This window comes from Arvicanthis niloticus, chromosome 10, assembly GCF_011762505.2.
Source record: "Arvicanthis niloticus isolate mArvNil1 chromosome 10, mArvNil1.pat.X, whole genome shotgun sequence".
Lineage (NCBI taxonomy): Eukaryota > Metazoa > Chordata > Mammalia > Rodentia > Muridae > Arvicanthis > Arvicanthis niloticus.
In genome coordinates this window covers 38,918,401-38,941,612 of record NC_047667.1, presented here as the reverse complement: position 1 = coordinate 38,941,612, position 23,212 = coordinate 38,918,401, and the positions used below count along the sequence as shown (strand labels likewise).

The following is a 23,212-nucleotide window of genomic DNA, read 5'->3' as shown; positions in this document are numbered from 1 at the left end:
ACAAATCACCAGATAGACAGTCAAGAGAGAAAGCTGCCTTCCCAGGAGCCTTATCTGTTTAACAAGTAAAGCAGAACTTTCTTGGCAATAACTGGTGGATTAAGGCAGTTTAAGAGCACTTGCTGCTCTTCCAGAAGACCCACATTCGGTTCCCAGCACCCACATCAGTCAGCTCACAACTGCCTGTATCTCCTGCTCCAGGAGACTTTTTCTCTGGCCTCTGCAGGAACCCACATCCAAGTGGCTAGCGCGCGCGCGCACACACACACACACACACACACACACACACACACACACTTTCACACTCACACATACATTTGAGTTTTTAAAAATAAAAATTTGAGGAAATTACATAGATTCTTGTCTTCAGAAAAGAACCCCAAAGTGAGTCACTGACCTAAGATTTAGTTAAAAAAAAAAAAGCAAAGAGTAGTACAAACAGTAAGTGAGAAAATAGGAAATAAATGTACTTTCAAGATTATAATGGGTAATAATCCACTTAACATAATTGTTAGCTCCCTAGTATACGCTATTTCAATTTTAAATATGCTCCCTTCTTTCAACCATAAAATTTATATTTCCAGAGACATCTTCATTAGTCCATAATCTGGAAAGAGGAACAGCACAGTGTTAATTTTAAACCAAACAGACATATGAAACTAGAAGTGAGGAGAAACTAGACATGACTGCTGCCAAGTAAGTCGTCATCTGGGGATTTCCCCATTCTCTGTCAAGACCAAACCCAACCATAAAATTTATCAAGCCATCAGAAAGGCAGTGATATTTATGATTACCCTTGGCAGGCGACCTTAGGAATTGTTTAGCTCATAAAGTATCTGAAGAAGGAAGAAGGGAAGTTTCATACTTCTTCCAGACAACCAGCATTCAGTTCATCTCTGTTATTGTCAGGAAGGTGATTCATCTCAAAGTCAAACACCAAATGCTATTGCTGTATTTGTTGCAGGTTTCTGGTTTTTTCTTTTCCAACCCCTTCCCATGCTGGGAATTGGGCCAGAAGAAGGTTCCCCGGTAGCTGGAGATGCTGGAGATGCAGGCAGATGTGCAGTGCCTGACATGGATGCTGGGATTTGAATATGGGTCATTCTACACAACAATTATGAGACATGACACTTAGATCAATGTGACACCAGGCAAGGCCAATGAGGAAGGTAATTGTAACTCTAGTAATACACACACACACACACACACACACACACACGCACACGCACACGCACACGCACACGCACACACCCCGAGTACATGTAGAAAAACTTGCTCTCCTACCACTTTGAATGTCCTCAATAAACAGTCTTGCTGCAAAATGTTGCAGGTTGTAATAAGAGCATACGGTTCCAGGCAACAGCATACCTCATACTTCATTAACATTCTTCAGGCAAGAAGTGCTGGGTAGATGCAAATTCTTGGGAAGAATAGCCCACTGTTATCACCAAAGAGAGTCTACAACTTCATGGAAAGGCTGCTGACTTCCCCAAAATTGAAAATGTTCAATCTAATAGCTTAATGCTGAGAAAAAGGGACCAGAAAACTTAGGTCGGTCATAAATCATTCACTTAATATGTATGGAGCCCCAAGCTCAATCCCCAGCACGAGGAGGGGTCTTAAAGAAGAAAGACAGAAGGGTACCGTCAACAATTATTCTCCTTGCAGGGATTGAAAAAGGACCAGGCAGTGATCAGAAATGTCCCAGAAGGACATCTAGCCTGACTGAACATGTTCTTTGGAACAGAACCACTTGGGGTTAGCCAAGAGTTGACATGAAATGGGACGGAGTGGTTTGAAATGACATTCCCACTTCGGGTTTCTGTTATCCCGTGTCTCCTTCAATACCAGGAGAAAATAATTCCACAAATTCTCCACTGTTGACAGAACAGGCTAACTTCACCAATGCAGCCTCATGTTTCTGTCTTGCCCCCAGAATCTATGACAACACACCTTTAATACAAGTTCTCTTGTCCCATCTCGTGTCTTTCCCTGGTGATGGCCACCATAGTGAACAGGCAGTGTGAGCAGACATCTAGTTCAGAGATTCTCAGTTCTCTCTGCCGATCCCAACAGAGACCACACCCTAATCTCCAGCAGGAAAGGAAGTTATCAGGGAGTGGCTTGGCCTGGTAAGGTGTGAAAGCAGGCATTAAGATATGGCTTCTCTCCAGCTTCCCTATATGGCTTCTCTCCAACTTCTCTCTTCTTTTTTTCCTTTTCTAAGCCCCATAAAATAGAAGCATCTTGTTAACTACTAGATACTGGTTCAAGCTTGACTTTACTTTTCTGAAGAAATCACCAAGAAACAAAGTCAGGTCAAAGCAGGATTCCTCTCAGCAGTAGCCAAGAATCCACTTAACAAACTGAGCATGGTGGCTCGGGCCAGTTATCTCGGCACTCAGCAGGTTGAGGCAGGCAGATTAGAAATCAAGGCTAGCCGGGACATCGTAATGAGTTGGAGGCCAGCTTGAGCTAAGTGTGATCCCGCCTTAAACAAAAAGACAACAGTCCAGTTAACAGAAAAAAAAAAAAAAAGTTCTGTAGGGAAAACAAAGTGAATGGTAACTACTTAAAACATAAATAGTTTATGTTTAAACACATAAGCACTATGAGTTCTCATCCCCATGCCTATAATATATCTCACATTATTCATAGCTACATATTTATATATGCAAAAAATCTAGCATTGGAGAACAAGTTTATTGTAGAGCAGCTGGCCGTGGAAACACCCATTTGGGTAAAGGCACCACTTCAGGTTTCAAGGCGAAGACTTCTCCATCTCAATTGCTACCCGAATTTCAATAGATGTACAGTGATTCACTTCCTCCTCAAACCAATACTAAGAAATCATCTGTGTCGAGCTTAGTTTGAAATGACTAACCTCAAATCACCAGGCCCCAAGCGGGAAATGGACTGAATTTTTTTCTTAACTACCAGCTAGTCAAATACTGCCTTACAGTAGGTTCTTAATAAGTAGCCCCCAAAGAAAAGTGTCCACACGGACCAGAGCCCTCACCTCGGAGGGAGTAGGAGCAACTGTGGCCTGGGAACATGGATTCAGGTTGCCCTCAAACAGCATGTTCCAACATGGCAACAGTTTCCTGGGGCTTTCATAGTTACAGAACAAAAGAAGTAACAGGTCAATGAATCTTTAAATGTCTGATAGGTGGGTGGGCTAAAGCAAAATGGAGAGGCTTCTACAGTAGGTTTCAGATGCCATCTCACAACTCTATTAGTTTTTGAATGGAGGAAGCCAGTGTCTGTTCTAGTGCATTCCAAGAAGTTCCTCGTGACAGTCACAAGGGGGTTAACCTAGACTCCAAGGTGAATAACAAATGGTCATCTTGAGAGTCTAAAGATATCTCAAGAGTATGTGGCCCTGGTCCTGCCACATCCCAATTCTCCACAAGATTTTAATCAGTCTTGGAAAACTTTAGGGTGGCTTTTTTTTTTCTGTAAACTTCAATCCACGAGCTTTGACGTCACACTGCCTGGGTTTAAAATTGTCTTGAGCCAGCTGTCGGAATTGCTATCTCAGAGACCTTGTCTGCACACTAAGAAGGACGCAATTAACAGCAGCACCTGCCTCACACTGCCTTGAGGCGTCAACAGAGTGCTTTCCCAAGTCCTGCACCCTAGGCCAGAAAGTGACTTTATCTGGAAAGGAAGTCCTAGCAGACCTACTTAGTTAAAGTGAGGTCATTCTGGAATAGGTTAGTCACTCCCTCCACCCCCATCTTGGATTACTGGTGTTTTCAAAGGGGTCAGCAAGATGACTCAGTAGGTAAAGGTACTTGCCAAATACCCAAGACCCCTCCCCAGGACCCATGTAGAAGAAGAACACCCACTACTTGCTGTCTTCTGACCTCCACACACCCCATACAAAATTAAATAAATAGATGTATAAATAAATGTAGGTGTCAAAGGTGAAGGAAGGGGACATTCAGACACTGACACAGTCGTGGACATAAACACAAACAGTGGCTCAAGGGCCCCATGAAGACAAAGGCAGGTCTCAGGGAAGCATCTAAGAGCCAAGGAGAAAAGCCTACAATGGGCCCCTCTCACCATCCTCAGAGGAAACTGTTCTGCCTGCACCAGGATTTAGTTGCCTCTAAAACTAGATGCAACTTTCCAGTGCTGAGGTCATCCAGCCACAGGAACCTTGGCAAACTAGTACAGAAACCCAAAAGGGACCTTGGAGTGATGTGAAAGTGTTATCAGTGCCTAAGAAAATTCTCAGCTAAGATACATTCTTACAAAACCCCAGGATACTAAGGACAAAGAGAGACTTTTGTTTTTCTTTGTGAAGTAAGCTGGCCTAGGACTTGCTATGTAACAGAGGCTGGCCTTGAACTCTTGATCCTCCTGCCTTTACTCTCTCAAGTGCTGGGATGTGGGTCTCCACACCCAGCTGAGAAAATGTTTTTGAAATAAATGAAATTATTCCCAAAAGAGCCATTAAGCTGACAGCAAATGTTCCTGCTTCACAGAGGAAAGCTAGTTAATGATAGAGGACAGTCTTCACTGTGATGACAGAAAGACAACAGCCACTCTAGAATTCCGTACATAGAATAGAAGCTGTGTCATAGTCGTAAAACAATTTATAAATATAAGTCACTGGTTTTAAATCTCCCCCCAGAAAGAGCCTTGAGAGGGGCTACGCCAAGGCCCCAGCCCCGGCTGAAGAGCTATGAACAGCTCACTGATGGCTTGCAGAGGGTCAGTTACTTTTCTGAGGTTGGGCAGAGGATGACCACTGGTAGATGGCGCAGGCGGCAGTGGGTGAGCTCACACCACGCTCGTATGGGCAATGCTAATTAGACTCCGTGGATTGAAATGAATAAATAAGGCATAAAGTTGAGGGGGGGATTGCATTAGGGGGACCCTGGGAGAAGGTGAAGGGGGAGACGAGGGTAGGTATTATCAAGACACAGAACATGTGTCTACGGACTTGTCAAAGAAATACAAATTATTATTTTTTTAAAGAAGAGCCTTAGGCTAAGACACGTTCATGTCCAAGTTCTATCAAATATTAAACATGAACAATTCCAGCCTTACCTAAACTCCTTTTTATTATAAAAATTTGGGCAAGAAGAGCAAGAATGTTCTCTAATTTTCTATAGGGAGTACGGTTAGGTCACGATCTATCTATCCCAGGGCCTCATGCATGCTAGCATATGCTCAGCGACTATGTTATGTGCCCAGCCCTCCGGTCCATTTTGTAAAGCATAAATGACCTTAACAGCCAGACCTTAGAATCTTATCAACCAACAGGAAGCTTACATACCAAATACGCTCAGTAACATAGATGAGAAAACTCCTTAAGATATTAGCAAGCAAAATAAAAATCAAATTCCTATAAACCAGAACAAATAGAAGGTTCTCGCAGTGGCATTCTGAGTGACAAATGCTGGAAGCATCCCAGGTCCCTGTCAACAGCGGAGTGAGTCTTAGAAATCACAGCATATTAATACAATGGAATTGCTTTAGCACTGATTGCCAGTGGCCAACAGCTATAGGCAATCACGCAAGCGAGGCGCTGGAATGGAATATTAATAAGGAGATCGTGGGAGAAGACGTGGTCAGATTCCATGTGGATCAGGCTTAAAGTATGCTAGACGATCACTCCGTATGAGATAAGGCTGCTGTGGAGAAACAAAAAACAGCATAAAACCACTCAGGGTGGTGTGCGGTCAGAGGGAAGATGGAGAAAAGACATCGAGAGGCATCGGAGGTCACAGCAGATCCCCTTCCTCCTGCCGGATATGTCACACATTCCTTCACATACACTCAATATTTAACATTTAAACAACCTCAAAACAACTAGTAGAATGAGCCACAGCTCCTGGCTAGGGCTCTTCCTCTCACCCTCCAAGTCTGTTCCCAGCAAGGGACTCGAGGATCACAGGGCTCAGCATTTTACAGTGTGCCAGAATTTCCTCCAAATTCTCCAAAGTGCTGATTTTTAAAAGAAACATATGCCAAGTAGAATCCTTTTCTAGTGAGTTTCAATGTTAACATGTCCTAATGACAAGTTAAAAAAAAAAAAAACCCAAAACTTGAAAGCTATTCAAATTTCCCTGCAGGTATTATTATTATTTCCATTAATTTTTGGAATATACCCAATCTTAATGATACAGATTTTAAATTAACTCTTCAATTCGTCGTTTGGTTAACTGTTTGCATCACTGGTCTGACTGGCAACCCTTAACTATTAGAACTGCATCGTTTTTAGGCCCTCATGCCAAGACGATTGTTTAGCTCAGCAGAAGTGGGGAAGAGAATGGTGGCTGCTGTCCCAGGAGCATCACTGTCTGACAAGAAGTATTCAAATGTAGTTGCCTGGCACTGTGGCTTTAGGCACCAAGGCTATAGAGACCAGCCTTAGCCTGTGCTGGGTAATGAACCGAATGCCTAAGGGACACAGTTCTAGTACTCTAGCTTCTGGGGGAGACCCCTCTTCCACGTCCAGGCCTCATGCTGCTTTGAGAACATTAATTTAACTAGCACCAAAAGCAGAAGCATTATAAAGGCATGTCTGAGATCAGTGACATCTGCGGTGTTCCAGAGATGTACTCACACACCATAAGACATTTACATTTAAATTGTATAAAATCATGGACCGTTGCATTTCAACCCTCCAACATTTAATCAGCATACAACCTACAACCTCAAACACTTTATATTCCAGGTCTGTGTAAGCTAAGTGATCCGGTCATATGTAACCAGTGGATAGAATAGCAAGGTCGGCTTAGATAATGCCACTAATCAAGAAACCCACACACCCCAGGTCTCTGAAGACCTTATGTGACTGTTCCAGACTGTGTCACTGTGGAATGTGGCAAACAATCATGACAGTAGTTTGATTTAAAAGTTGTGTGGTCAAAATGTCCAAAAGATTGCTTGGGGTTTTTTTTGTAAAGTAATGTTGAGAATCAGTACGATATGTCTATCTGAGATAGAAGTAAGGGCTGAATCAGAGCATCCAGCCCTCTGCCACTCACAAGCAGAGTCCTATTCAAGCTTTATCATAGGTACTCTAATGTATATAATAGGTGAACCTAAAGCTCCTTCCCTAATCTGGGATCTTATAAATAATCAGCAAAGTCCAGAAAAGGAGAAATAATGACTTCAGAGAAAATCTCACATTCACAGGAGGACAAAGGGAAATATTTGCTATTGTAGAGTATTAACCACGTCATACAATAAGCACAGGCAAAGTTCAGAGAGAGGTGGTCTGTGCAAAGAGTACAAGTTTAAGAAAATTTCCTTTAATACCACTCCTTCTAAGACAAGACACTGACATTTCATTTTTAGGAAAGAATAGTTACCAAACACTTTGTTCCCAGCTTATAATGGGTATGTGCTTAGGTGCTGTGGAGGTTCACAGCTATGTGGTTGCAAGTAAAAGCATTCAAAGTGCTGTTTATAAAAATTGTGTTTTGGGCTGGAGAGATGTCTCAGTAGTTAAGAGCACTGATTGCTCTTCCAGAGGATTCGGAGTCTAAATCCCAGCACCCACATGGCAGCTCACAACTGTCTGTAGCCAAGATCTGACACCCTCACACAGACATACATGCAGGAAAAACACCAATGCACATAAAATTAAGAAGGAAAAAAAAAAGCCAGGTAGTGGTAGCACATGCCTTGAATCCCAGCACTTGGCCGGCAGATGTAAGTGGATCTCTGTAAGTTCAAGGCCAGCCTGATCTACATAAGTAAGTTCCAGGATAGCCAGGGCTTCACAGAGACACCCTTTGCCAAGCCCCCCAACCCCCCCCAAAAGTTTTGTTTTTAAATTTTCTTTCTCCCAATAATGTTTATTTGAAGTACACTGGCCAAAAACAATTAGGTATAAGTTAGAATTGTCCAATTCCTAGATCTGTTTGTCCAAAAACATGGGTGGCACAAATAGATTACATAATAAAACTCACTCTGTATTTTCAGTTAGAATTGATTGGTGCCCACACCACCAGACAGTCCCTCAAGTAATAAACTTCCTTTGTAGGTATCACTAGACTGTGTGTAGACATTAAGTCGGTGAAAACAAACCAGAGATCTGCTGCCCAGTGCTGGAGAATGTAAAACACCATGTCAAAATAAACACATTAAAAGGAATGGCTGCATCTCATTTGAATTGTAAAGTCTTTTTCTGTTCTGAAATCCAATTTAACTCAGCAGCGTGTATTGAACACCTAAAACTGCGAAGTGTCAAAATCAAATCTAATAAAAGTGTGTGATTTCACAGGGGAGTTCTGGAAAAGAGCTTGAGGCACATAGCACTGACAAAGCAACCAAATCTAAAATGCAATCGCTTTATAACGTCACATTCAGCCCAGCGCCGCCACCACCAAAGCCCTTGGAGGTCACGAGGGCTGCCTGAGTCACATCATTGTGATCTCTTAGCCTAAATCCTCTGGGTTCTTCTGGGTTTTTCAACCCATGGCCCTCATAGTTCCCAGATTTTCTCCCTGAGTGTTCCCCATGATGTAAATAAACACAGGCATTTGCTTAGTGGAGGTCCTGGCTGTCCTCCAGGGTAATGCAGCATCCTTCCGGTTAGCTCAGCATTGTCAAAGGAAGTTGCCAGCACTCACCACCCATGCATTGATACTGTATCTATTCCACGCTCTCTTTTTTTTTTCCAAATCCTTTAGGGCAAGAACAATGGCTATCTATTGATGAATTTTCTCACTAATTCATGCCCTCTGCCTGATGCAGCCTATGGCCATCTGTTGCTGCCTGACTAAACTTCCTAAGTGGCCTCCTGGCACCACAAAATGTTGCTCTCCCACCCCATGCTGCTTACGCTGCAGCCACTGTGACCCCCTTGATAGAAGCAAGGATCATGTTGCTTATGGACTTACAATTCTTGGGGAAAGTCCACATTCTTAATATATAATATAAAACCCCTTTCCAGCTGGATCTAGTCCATTTCTCCATCTTCCTTTGTCTCTTGCTCATTCATGCCCTCCAGCTCACAGAATTTCTTCAGTTCCTCAAGTGGTCCATAATCTGTGCTGCTTCTGAGCTCCCAATTATCCTATCCCTCCTGCCAGAAACACAGTCCCCTGTGGGGCTGTGAGAGGCAGCTGGGTACCTTGTCGAGCACAGGCCTTGAACCCCGGAGCCCCTCAGGGATGGTAGAAGTTCAGTCTTGCTCCTGGGCCCCTGGCTCCTTTCACATAGCTACAGCCCCTCCCAAAGAGAGGTTTGTGGCCATCAGTCATATAGCACAGGTAGAAGGCATGACTACAGGCCACAGAGCCTCAAGACAGATCTCCATACTAATGAGATACCTAAAGGCCAGAGGGCATAGCCAATTAAACATTCCTTCCCAGACACTTCTCCTTGCAAAAGGTATTTCACCTCAGGCCTGCCCTGAGAATAATGGGGTATAGCTTCATCCATTTTCCACCATGACAATAAATATCTTAAGACCATGGACTATCTCTCTTCTTTGGGACCTGCCATCAGGAACCGTGAAGAAGGTCTTCACCTACAGAGCTGCAGTCTAATCTCCTGCCACCGACCTCTCTATGTTCTAGCTGAAGGCCACCAACTCAAGCAGGCAAGCTGAGCCAGCAGAGACCCAGCCAAGCAAATCGCCAAGACCAACTAACAAAGAGTCTCATCCCCACAGGACACAGCCAGAGCTTATCCCCCTCCCACAGTCAATTTCCGACGCCTCTGCCTCTCTGAGCCGTGACCCTATCCCCTTGGAGGCGGCAGATGCAGGACACACAACTCAACCCACAGAACCCACACCCACAGGCACGCCACAGCTCAACAGTCCCCCTTTCCTGCATCTCCACAGCTGGAGGAACAGGCGCACACTGACAATGACCATCATCCCCACAGCCAATGTTCAGCTCTGTATTTGTAAAGGAAGCACAGTACTGAGTCTTGGACAAGAAAGTTGCCTCTGCACATCTTGGAAGTATAAACCCCACTTTGTGGTACCTGCCATGGTCAAGGACTGCAGTGTGGATTTTGTAGCAGCTACTGTACACAAACGCCATGCCGTAACTGAATTGGAATGTGATGTAAAGATTAATCTTGGGAGATCTTAAATCTACCCAGCACACTCAAAGCTCCTGAGTGAAACTAATGCTAGCTATTGTTCCCTCTCTTGGAGAGCAAAGCACCACAGATCCTCCAATTGTCCTCATCTGTCTTCAGACAGCCATACTATACAAGAAAAGCACGTACACAGGACCTTTGTCAAAGTTAAATACATACACTTCTTACATACAACAGAAGTGCATCTGGATTTGGAATGCATGGATATGAATCTCTAGAACGATTTGGATTCAACATTTTTGGAACAAGTGGCCTGAGCTGTTGTTGACCTGAGCAATAGGGAACATGTCTTAAGTAGCCCATATGGGATCAACAGTGGCAGACGTCACTCAAATATCTAGGACCTAGTTCTCAACAGATCTATACGGTGGCCTTAGAGTCAATGGAACAATGACAATTGCAAACAGTCCTGCTCAGAGGTTCAGGCTCTAGTCACAGGCAATATTTTCTAGCCCTTGGGAACAACTCTGGTAAATACAGTGAACTGGCAGCTTGAGAAAACCTCTTAATGGCTTATTCAAGACAACACAATGAATAATAGGTAGGGACTTGGGACAGAAAAAGTGATTCAGTAAAAACAGTGGTACATTGTGCCATCAAATACAAGGGGAAAAATCAGGGGATGGGGCAAGATAGGAAAGCCCCATGAGCTCATTGGCCTGCAACAACTAAGGACTGCTCTCTGGAACACTATGATGGCCTGTGCCCAATTGTCAGCATAGAGACTCAGTGGGGAACAAATGGTCTTTGGTTTGAAGAATATGCCACAGACCAGAGAAGTATAACTAGACTTCATTGTCTTCATGCCTTGACAACATCCTAGAGAGCAGAGCTGGGTTCTGAATTGACTCAGGCCTTCCATAAATGGTGTCTAAATGCAGGCTCCACACCATCCAAAACTCCTCAGAGAAACTCCTATTATGTACAAGGAACGGGGAATGTAGCAAGTCCCTTTTGACTGGGCAGAACACATTCTTTACTCAGTGCAACTTTGTATCTCCTGGGTTCTGTGCCAGCTGTGAGTCCTTACTAGACTAAAACCCAAGATGCAGAGGTTCTAAGTATATTGAAAACTGAGCTAGTGCCGGGCAAGTCTCTGACTCTAAGACATTAACGACACAGGCATGAGACTAATAAGGGAACCATTTTTATAAGGCTCTAGTTAAGAGTCAATATTATATTACTTGGAGTTGCTGTAGCAAAATGGAGTTACAACTTTTTTTATTAGCCTCTATTGACACACATATTAAAACCAAGAATTAGGATCTGGCAAGGGTACTCAGTCAGTAAGGACACTTGCTACCAAGCCTGACAAAATAAGTTTGATCCCTACACCCTGAATGATAACAGGAAAGAACAGACTCCCCAAATTACCATCTGATCTCCACATGCATGCCATGACATGTGCACATACATGTACACAGATATACACACATACATATATGTATTGTTCATATATACACACATACATATACATACATACATACATACATACATACATACATACATACCAAGAACTGCTGAGATGCAGCACCAGTGATTGTCACTTAGTGGCACTGATAGTCTCAGGGACATCTCCAAACATAAAAACAAATGTATAATAAAATTAGCTGCAGTGTGTGTGGTGGGGTACTTTTTACTGTGACTCAGCTCAAAACTCATGTGTTCAGAAACCTCCCCTGCCAAACAAACTTAAGATTCTGCACAAGCCTGGTGGTATTGCTCAGTACTCAACAAAATGCTTACTTAGTGTGTCCCCAGCACCATAGCCGCACAGAAGTTCTCTGACTTACAGTGGGGTAACACTTCAACACATCCATCGTAAGTTGGAAATGCATCTAATATAGCTAGACGGCGGTGGTGGTGCACACCTTTAATCTTAGCACTAGGGAGGCAGAGGTAGGTGGACCTCTGTGAGTTCAAATCCAGCCTAGTCTACAGAGTAAGTTCCAGACATGGAGGTCTACACAGACTGTCTCTAAAAACCAAAGAAAGAAGAGAGAGAGAGAGAGAGAGAGAGAGAGAGAGAGAGAGAGAGAGAGACAGACAGACATATAATATACCTCACCTACCCCACAGCTTAGCCTAGCCTGCCTTAAACATGTTCAAATACTTACCTAACCCTGCAGTTGAGTATAATCATGTGCTGAAAAACCAGTGTTACAATAAAATGTTACATTCTTCCTGTGCAGTGACAGGTGGGTGTTTTGTGGACTGGTTGGCTGCAAAACCACAAAACACAATATCCAAAATGCTCTTGTGATACAAGCGAGAGAGCTCTTGTCAGCATCAAGACAGAGCATCACAATGCACAGAGCCAGCCTGGACAGAGAGCATCACAGTGCACAGAGCCGTTCCAGACAGGTACCACTCTTGCATCATCATGATCCGGGAAATCCTTAAGTTAGGCTATTTCAGAGCTGGGATCGTCTGTACATGCTTCTTCACTTGGCCAGGATTTCTAGTTACTCTTTAACACATTAACTTTGCTACCTACCAAGTTAGAATGTGTGGGTAAGCTTGATCGTCCATTCCATTTTTGTTTAGACTCCCCAAGAGAGGAACTTTGTATGCTTCATTACTCTACACCCATACAGGATTGGCATAGACTGAGCCCCTCTGTGACATTTGACTGCCTGCCTTTCCAAATGCCAAGGAACACAGTTCCGTTATCTTGCAAGCCCAGACAAACCTACATTCATATTAAAATGTCAAAAAGTGACACATTGGAATGAAAAGTCCTTTTTAAAATTTTACTTACAGGTAGATAAGTAAATCCATACCTAAAAGCAAAATAATGCTATCTAAAAAGCCGTGCTACTTTGAGTGTGCCTGGTGATATCACTTGGAAGTTTGTTAGGAAAGCAAATCCCACCTCCTGCCAATCACAGTGAATTAGCCTGTCTGAGGGCAGTGCCCAAGCGCCTGTGTTTTAGTTAAGTTTTAACTTTTGTTTTCTTTTAAATTATGTGCATATGTCTGTGTGTGGGTCTGTGCACATGAAGGCAGGTGTTCAAGGAGGTCCCAGAGGCGGGTCTCTGACTTCCCTGGAGCTGGAATAACAGGCAGTTGTGAGCTACCCAACCTGGGTGCTCAGTGAACTCTAGTCTTTTGTGAAAACTGTAAGCACTCACCATCACTGAGCTATCTCTCCAGCTTTTGAGCAGGTCCCCACCCCCCAACCCCAGGATTCTTACATCCCTTCAAGTTTTAAGAACTGCCTCTGTGGTCTGGGTAAGTCCACCTAAGGGCTCTGTGTTATAGGCTTGGTCCCCAGCGTTGTGCTTGTAATAGAATCTTCGACCTATGCATGCATGGTCAGAAGTCCTGAAGATGATTGAGAACTTGTCCTTGAAGCAGATTATGGGACCCTCACCCCCTCTTCTGTCACTTCCCTCTTGCTGAGATTTGCAGTGCCATCACACAGGCCCAGAGCAACAGAGCCAACCAACCACAGACAACAATCACCAAAATAAATGTAAGCTAACATGAACATCATTTGCTACAGTGATGGGAAGCTTAACCAACAAGACTGCTAATTGAAAAGTATTAGATTCCAATGATCTGTACCACTGATCTTTACTGGGTATCCACTACACAGAAATACACAAGGAAATAAATGAAAAGAGACCTAAAGGGTCAACTGGCACATTTTTGCTGGCAAATAATTAAAAGCACCAGGAAAGCTGGGCATGGTGGTACATGCTCAATATCCCAGTGCTCAAGAGGCTGAGGAAGGAGGTTTACTATGAGTTCAAGACCAGCCTGAGCTGTATAGTGGGGATAAGACCAGTTAGTATTTCCTAGTAAGACCCTGTAGTCAAAAATCAAGCAATCCCCCAAAATAAACAAACAAAGTAAGAACACCAGGAGAAAGGAATAGGAAGGATTATATTATTGATGGAATGGCCAGGATAATGAATAACCAGAGAGCCCTCTAGAAGAGGCCTGCCCCAGCTACCACAGAACTGCTCTAAGCTCTGTCCACTGAGTTCCTTGTGCTCAAAGCTGGCTGCTTATAGCCCCCCTTTTCTTCTCCATGGCAATGCTCTCTCAGGCTTTGAGAATTATGGTCACAGATGACTGACCAAAGCAGTTCAGAAAAGGTGGCCGTTAGGGCAGAGAGCCACTGAGCCTACCATGGTTCAGGTGTCTGATGCAGTCATTGAGAAGAGCGCTGAACTTCTGCTGTTCCGGGGCCTCATGGAAACAGAAGTATCCATGCCTGAGGTAAGGCTGCCACAGGTACACGGGGAATGCCTTGGGTAGGACCACGAAGGGCTGAGAGTTCTTCTCACTGGAAGCTGGAAAAATAATGGGAACACGGATAGTTTTAAAGCACGAGTCTTACATTTCAAACACTTTCTTCCGTCTGTAAAAGTATCTGGAGGCAACCACAGGATAGCAAGATGGTAGGGAAATGGAGTTTGTCTTCTCTCAATCCACCAGTCCAGCGTTTCCTTCCCACAGGTATAGTCTACTCCTCCACAGAGAGACACAATCAACACATCTTCCTCAGCTCCCTACTGTTGAAAGAATCTCCAAAGACCCGCACACAGAGCTCCTTTCCGTGTGCTTCTTGCAGGCTCCAGTTCCCCACGGTTCCTCTGTGGCAAAGCTGGGCACTATTTGCTGACTTCACAGTCTATTTCTTTTCTCACTACAGTCTGATTCCTGCCCCACCAGCTCCTGAACCCAATGGCTAAAGTCACTAATGCCATCTTGGGCATCAGCCCACAGCTTATCTACTGGTAATTGTCCTTTAACTTGATCTGTAACAGCTGTTGCTCCTGGCAACCCATTCTTTGGACAACATTCTCTCCCACTGACTTCCAGGAGGGTTTCTCTCCTGCTTCTTATCATGTCTCCTTTTAAAAAAACAAGCTGTCATTTGCATGTTATGGCCTCGTTTGCCCCCTCTCTGGCTCCCTGTTAAGAGTTGGCACTTGTCCAGCTGTATGGTTCCCCTCTACTCTTGGTCTTTAACCCTCTGACCAGCATCCATCCATTCCATACTTTAAGTTATTCCCACAATCCTTGTCACCTTTTTTTCCCAATCATGCTCTTTTAGAGAAAAATCATTTCACCCTCACAAGGTCACCTCCTCTGGGAAGCCCTCACTGGCACCTTCCACCAAAACGGTACTTTGTGCTCTTTAATGTTCTCCTAAAACATGAGAGTGGCCAGTTTCCACACTGGGCATTCACTGGGGAGGAAGGGTGAGTAAATGAGTCCTGATTCTTGATTCTCAGGGTACCCTTCCCTAAACACTGTCTCCTAGAGGATAGAGTCCACTTCCGGCATATTCTTGTATCCTCAGCCTGTAGCAGAGTTGTACAACCTAGAAGACATTCAACTTCATCACACTGAGTGAGCAGATATGCTCTGTTGGTCTAGAAAATTTTAGTAACCCTCAGAGGACAAGACTTGGAGGCTACAGGCCTAGTTCAATAGTAGAGTGGCTGCTGTCCAATATCAAGCACACACAGTAATGTTTAACTACTTCTTCAAAATCCATTCTGATAACCTCATGTGAAACCATGTCTCTTTTCAAAAACCCTACGCGAGGCCAGGCATGGTGGCTCACACCTTTAATCCCAGTACTTGAAAGGTAAAGGCAGGCAAGGACAGCCTGCTCTACAAAGCAAGCCCAGCACAGCCTGGGTTCTGTTACAGAGAGAAACCCTGTCTTGACAGAAAGAAAAAGAAAAGAAAAGAGAAGAGAGGAGAAGAGAAGAGAAGAGAAGAAAAGAAGGGAGGGGAGAGAGGAGGAGAGGGGAAGAGACAGGAGGAGAGGGGAGGGGAAGAGACAGGAAGAGAGGGGAGGGGAGAGAGGAGGGGAGGGGAAGAGACAGGAAGAGAGGGGAGGGGAGAGAGGAGGGGAGGGGAAGAGACAGGAAGAGAGGGGAGGGGAGAGAGGAGGGGAGGGGAGAGAGGAGGGGAGGGGAAGAGACAGGAAGAGAGGGGAGGGGAGAGAGGAGGGGAGGGGAGAGAGAAGGAGAGGGGAGAGAGGAGGGGAGGGGAAGAGATGGGAGGAGAAGAAAAGAACCTACCCCAGCCTTATCTTTGCATCCCTATCACATGGCATCACACTTGGTTAAAAGATCCAAGTTCTTTCTAGGGTCTTGGGGAGCACACAGAAGACACAGTGTTCTGTGGGCTCAGGTCTCTAGGAAAGGAAAGAAAGTGAGACCATCTAAGAGGCTAGAGCATGCTGGATATGCCAAGAAATGAATATGAACTATAAGGGGTGCTTTTAGGACTGTCAACTACTGGAAAATTAATAATACAAGGTAAGATTTCTTTAAGACAAGTACGCGAACCTGGTTCCACTGTGCTAAAACAATCTGAAGGCAACAGCCAGAACTATTTGAGAACATAGGCTGAGCCCACCAGTGCCCGGTACAAACCCAGAACATAGTAAGGAATCAACGTACATACAAACAAACAAATGAACAGTTACACATTGAAGAGACTCCCCCTTCCTTTGGGAGTCTATCCCAAAGCTGTTTGTCTTTTAACTGAGCAAGAAGTTTTGGATGATGACAACGTCACATACATTTCCAGCTTCCCTTGTAGCATGGTGGCTCACTGCTCCTAAGCGCTGGCCAGCAGGAAATCACCTGAACAGACATATCAAACCTCCTGCAGGCATCCTTAAGGAGCCGCATCCCCCCTCCCTCCCCTTCATGCTATCTGAAAGGAGCCACAGTTCCAGTATCCACGTTGTTGTTAGAATAAGTGCCCAAACCTAGGGAAAATAGAGGAGAAAATCAGAAGAGCCCAGGTCCTCGACAGGTATGTGCATCTGCCACACTAACCGTGGAGCAACACTCAAATGCTTGTATGAAAACAGTGAAACTTTGCATATTTAACTTGAATTTCATTGAGTGCAGCAAACCAGATTCTAACTAATAAAATGCCAAATAAGTGACTCACTATATAGTAAGGCACAGCGACACTTGTGACAGATCATCCTGGCTGAACATTCTGCAAAGAAGCTCAGTTTATCCATTAGCCTCCAGCGCCTTCCTCAGGGAAAGTTAATGCCTCCCATATTGACCAGTTACCACAAAACTCCCTCCTCTCAACCTCTAGTTACCTCTCACTAAACCTTCCATAACAATTTTCTAGATTCCACCCATCTACATTCTTCTTCTGAGCTGAGTTACAAGAATATAACAAATGATCTGCTGTGGCGAGCTCTATATTTAAAATGCAGCAGGCCACACCATACAATGAAGATAGTCATTGAGACGAGATGCTGTGTGCGGAGCCCTGGGCTATCTAGGCATGAGTCACACAGCCTTGTGCTTTTTCATTCCTTCTGATATGATTTCATCAATAAATCTATAAGTGCATTGTCTGTTCTGGCAGATTACACTGGAAAGTTCCGGAGAGATTCTCCAGAATCAACATGCTTATATTCCCACTTTCAGTGGCAGGTAGATACACAGCCAACATGGCAGACAGGCAGTTGTTGGATGAAAATATCATGTATAGTATTAGGTAGGGGGCACATAAAACATTATGTTAGTTTGAATTATTTAGTAATAATTTGATAATCTAGGTTTATGGTCCATGCACTACCTATAATTGTATTATTAAAAACACTACACTAGGCAATCTATACCAGAATAACAACTGATGGAATGATTATATAGTTCTCCATAAATTCTAATGAAATGTTCATGCCCATTAATAAGATCCAGGGCTCTCTTCAAGAAAGCAAGTAATGAATGTGCGGTGTGATTTACACCAAGGCAGATGGAGTTATTACATTATGCACAGTTCATGAATTTCTATGAAATGCCCTATTTAGCCTATATAGTATCCATCATCTTCTCTGCATAAAAATAAGTAAAAATGAATGAGAATCAAAGAATTTTAAAGCTGGAAAAATACTTTCAAAATTTTCAAGCTCGAAGCTCCATTTTAAAACAGAAGAAACAGAAGCCAGAGGTACTCAGAGCTGGTTCTCCTGAAAACCTTCACTAAGTGGCACAACCGGAGCTACATCAAAGCCCAGCCCCCAGTTCTCAGGCCAAGGCTTTTTCTACAGCAGGCACTCAGCATTATTTATAGACTGGTGAACAAAGGCACTGCTTTCTTTTTCACAGTAGCTCTGAGTCCCTGTAACCATTATTTAAAGTATTGACTATTTAACCGCCTATCACAGCAAAATTAGATAATAATCCCTAACAGATCAAGACTTGCTTACTGAAAAATGAAATTGTACGTCACACAGGATGCCTGACCTGTTTATTTCTGCTGTCTTGAGTGTTGTTATCAAATTCTACAGTGTATCCCCAAAGGTCCAAGAAACTTGACCAAGAACACACTTTCTGTGTGCCAGGAACACAATTAACTGCCTGTGTGACTGAGTAGAGATGAAGTAATAGAAACAGTATAATGTTGACTTGCAATAATTCATCTTGGCATTACTGATACCTTAGGCCACTTATCTGTCATTGTCAGGGTTACCCTGTGCATTGTGAGCGGTTTAACAGCATCATCTACAACACACATCTTTCAAGTCTCTAGACAATGCCAATTGTCTCTGGAAAGGAACCATTCTCTCTCATTGAAGACTGCTGGTCTGTCTACACAGTTCTCCATCATTGAGGACTTGCTGGTCTACCTACACAATTCTCCCTCACTGGAGACTGCTGGTCTACTTTCACAGTTATCCCTCACTGGAGACTGCTGGTCTACCTACACAAAAGTCTCCCTCATTAAGGACTGTTGATCCACCTACACAAAGTACAGGGAAAGACAGAGGACTTACCAGTGGGGTCTGGGAAATGCTTATCGGATAAGAGACTATATTCCTCTTCTGAGGTTAACACCTTGCCACCAGCTGGAAGAATCCTGCTTTTAGGAACAGCTCCTCTCTGATAGGCCTAGAAAGGAAAGGAATGAAATAGATGATTTCCCCCAATACATATTTTTGAAAACGTCAGAAATCTTAAAAAACAAGCAAGTCCAGACATACATACCCAGTGATAGACATTCCCACACTATGTTATTTAAGACTATTTGTTCGTTCGTTCGTTTGTATATGTTTGCATTCTTGCTGCTTATAGGGTAGTATTAAAAAAAACAAAACAAACAAAACAAATCTGCTTGACAGTCACTCTTAACCAGAGTCCCTAATCTCAGGGAGATTCACAGGAAGTGTGTTCTTAAATGGAAAAATATAGTATCAGTAACATCTCTATGTCTATATAATGTTCATCACTTCAGACACTGATGTCTCTGACTCATTCTGATAACCACAAGGTTGGCAATCTCTCACTTACTCTCTCCCCCCCACATCTCCCTCTCTTTCGCTCCCTCTCTCTCTCCCCCTCTCTCTCTTTTTCTCTCTGTCATATACAGGCACTCCAAGAAGTAACAAAGTATTCAGCTGTTGTGGGCATATGATGCTGAGGGAAACTGTGGACTATGAAACTACAGTGATTCCCATGGAGTTTCAGCAAAAAAACACAAAAATGTTGCCATAATAAAATGTGTGACCGTTTGGCCTCAGATGTGACTGTGACTGGATGTTCTGTAGTGAAGTCGTTGGAATGGAAGTGCAGTTTTGTGACATCAGAAGACATTCTGGCTGACAGATAAGACATTCTGCTGTCTGAGAAACAAGAATGAAATCCATTGCCCTGCTAAGTGCCTATGCTGACGCGCCCCAGGGACAAACAAATGAGATGAAATGCAAGCCGGTGCATCTGACTGGCAGGCTGATTGTCAAGACAAATTATTGAAAGTAGTAACTTGAGGGCAAGTTGAGAATTGAAACCCAGAAACTGTGGGACCCACAGTCTAAAGTGTGCCTTTGGGAATAACTAAAATAACATTGATCTGGGCAAAAAACTCAAAATAACAATAACACATGCTCCATCTCTAAGAGGTGCCTGGAGAGATCCAAACAAAACAAACACTGAGTGCTATGAAACTTGTTTTAATACTTGGAAGAACTACTGATCAGCTCCTTAAGCACACTGGGGACCCAGAGTGTAACAGGAGAATCTGTCTTTGAACAGTTTGGGAATAGTGTGAAGTGATTTGATTCAGACAGGACTCCACTGTGAATTTTATCTGATAAGTGTCTACACATTATCATTTGATTCTCAAGACAGAACTATGATATTATCTCCATTTTACAAGTGAGAAAACTCAAATTCACAGAGGTTAAATAACATGCACCAACCCAGCCATGAGTGACAGATTCCAGACACATCTTTGTATCTGTCAGGTCCCCAGCAATTGTGAGGGAAACTGGGATGAATTATGACATGAGAATGGTTCAAGGTCCCTGTGCTCAACACCAAATTGGACTCTCAATAAAACAAGACATTTATAAATAGTTAATGTCTAACTCTTTTGTGTGATTTTTAAAAATATGTCTATAAATTAACAAACAGGATGTTTATTGTTATAATGTCAAATGATGACAAGCTACATGGACCTTTCATTTAAATACCCAGGTGGTTTTTGGAAAGATCTAATCATGATCAAATTTACTCATCATATCTTTATAACTTAAATTAGTTGGAAATAATGAGCAATGAAAAGAAAGAATAAATTTCAAAATTGGGGGAGAACATCTTTAAAAGTGGAAGAAAAATAAAAGTCACCAAAATTTAATTCACAAAGAAATTTCATTTACTGTGAAATGTGGTGAAAAACTCAATAAATCTGATAACAAGCTTTCTCAATTAGTTAGTATTAAGCAGAGGAGCAATTGCTCTGTTCTGGACTAAACTGTGCTAGCCAGATGCTCGGTGCTTCAGTGTGTTCTTTTATGTCAGTCTAAGGAGCTACACCTGCCAGTCTGCAGAAGAGAAAACGGAGACTAGAGGCCATACGTAACTTAGCTAAAGGCATGCATCTGGTAACTGTCAACAATGTAATTCAAAGCCCTTAATGTTATTGAGATACCTCTCCCAGCGGTCTAAGGGACATAGTAGGATGTCTATGAAAAGCCTATGATAATTCATTACCGTTGCTTGCAGTGTGTTGGGAGTGTGGATTAAGGATCGAGTGGAATCCTAATACAGGCAAGCATTTCATAGGGTACTTGAGAATGTGTGTGGATGAGAAACGCATATGGCATGAGCTCTTGAGGATCTGCCAGATCATTTGAGCTCATTGTAAGTTCAGCTGAGGCTCAGACAAGTCCAGAGTTTACTTCTGACTAGTGACACACTTGACTAAACTTTAGACTTTCCAAATTCACCGCTCAGTGTCCTTTCTGTTCTAGCTGAACATAACCTCTCTAGGAGGGAAGAAAGAAGAAACATTAAAAGCTTAAGTCCTCCAGGTGTAGATGCTTTACACACCTAATCTTGTTGTTTTCACTTGGTAAAGACAAGACAAATAATCTGGAAAGAGTCTAACTAAATCAAAACAACCCCTAAGGCGAAGTGGACTGAAGTTTTTAGGGTACTCTAACTTTGTTGGAACCCCTACAAATTCGATCACTATCTTATTGAATAACAACTCCCCAGCCATGTATCAGATGTGATGCTTAAGAGTGGACAGATGAGGCAGAGCAGAGAGCAGTGGCAAGCTGCAGGTCGAGAAGAACCTTGAGCTTGAATGAATAATCACTGAACAAGCTCTTACATCAAGCACCAGTAATCACTGAACAAACTCTTACATCAAGCACCGGTCACTTAACACAAGCTATTCCCACTTACCTGCCATCACTTTCCCCAAGCCTGTCTTGTTCCCTATACTGCAAGCATGTGTCTGATCAACTACTATTCATTTAGATCCATATAAGACATTTGGCAGACAGTAGATACTCAACAAATAAGTATTCATTGAGGTGAGTACCCGATCAATCAACTGTCAAGGCCAGGACATGTCGAGTAACATAACCAATGTTTTAAAAACACTCCAAGAACTGGTGGTAATCTGGTCATATCTTACCTCTTTGCTCTCATAGCTTTCCACAGCAAAATCGTTTTTAACCACAATGTATCTGTCCTTCCATTTCCTGATGTCTTCAACAAACTGGGAGAGCTCAGCTTCATACAAAACAGTTCCTGGTTCCAGAGGGGGCTTAAAGGAGATGGATATGATTATGTGATACAACAAAAGATAATACACCTTGCCAACAGTATATTATTCATGATATTTAAGGAATTATTTAGGAAATTCTGGTGTACAGTGATCCCGGGGAAACTGTTGCTTTCTCCTGGCTACCATGGATTCCCCTTCTTATTCCCTCAAGGAAAGTGCCCACACTTGTTACATGGTACTGTCCTGATTTTCATTTCCCTCTATATAGATTAGGAATGGGAGCAAATGGTGGAAGGTATACATGCATGTGCTATTTGTTAAGTGCATGCATATGGCACTTAATGCTTGATAAACTGTGTGAATGACTGAGGCAGTGGACTGCATTCACATTTTGAGTATCCCCTGCAACTCACTGACATGCCTCGAGGTTATGTCTAAAATCAGTCAGCTGTTTTCCTATTGTCCCGGTTTCACTCCAAGTCTCTCTTTCTCTGCCTGAGATTGTTTCTTAAGATGTGACCTCTCAGCTACAGTTCTAGCGCCAAGCCTACCTACCTGCTGCCATGCTTCCTGACATAACAGTCAAGGACTCTAGCCCTCTATTTGTGAGCCCCAAATAAACTCTTTTCTCTATAAGTTGTTTTGGTGATGTTCTTATTGCAACAATAGGAAAGTACCCAAGACACATGTCCACAGGCCAAGTTAATGTCAATAATTCATCATCAAGATGTTCTTCCCAGGTGATTCTAGATATCAAATTGACAGCTGTACCAAGTGTGATGGCACATACCTTCCGTTGGGCCCTTGGAAGGCAGGTGGATCTCTGTGAGTTCCAGGCCAGCCAGGGGTACACAGAGAGACCCTGACTCAAACAAATAATAATAATAATAATTGACAGTTCAAAGCAACTTCCTACTCATCCCAGCTTTTCCAGAAGAAGTGGGGACCTAGGCTGTGAACACTCTACCTGTCTGCCTGCTTTTTTTCTTTTGTTTTGTTTTGGTTGGTTAGTTTTAGTTTTGGTTTTGACACAAGGCTTACTTTGTACAGCTCCTGGCTGTCCTGAAACTCACTCTGTAGACCAAACTGGCCT

General features: G+C 43.2%; 1 protein-coding gene across 1 annotated transcript in view; it reads right to left on the bottom strand.

Annotated features, from left to right (window-relative positions):
- The window catches only part of Niban1 (niban apoptosis regulator 1), a 145,492-nt gene that overhangs the window by 56,367 nt on the left and 65,913 nt on the right, over positions 1-23,212 (bottom strand). Inside the window, exons 3-5 of the mRNA XM_034512826.2 lie at positions 22,027-22,158; positions 18,878-18,992; positions 14,229-14,393 (exon numbers count right to left, since the gene is read on the bottom strand). Coding sequence (XP_034368717.1) covers positions 14,229-14,393; positions 18,878-18,992; positions 22,027-22,158 — 412 coding nt within the window. The remainder of the gene's footprint in view (positions 1-14,228; positions 14,394-18,877; positions 18,993-22,026; positions 22,159-23,212) is intronic.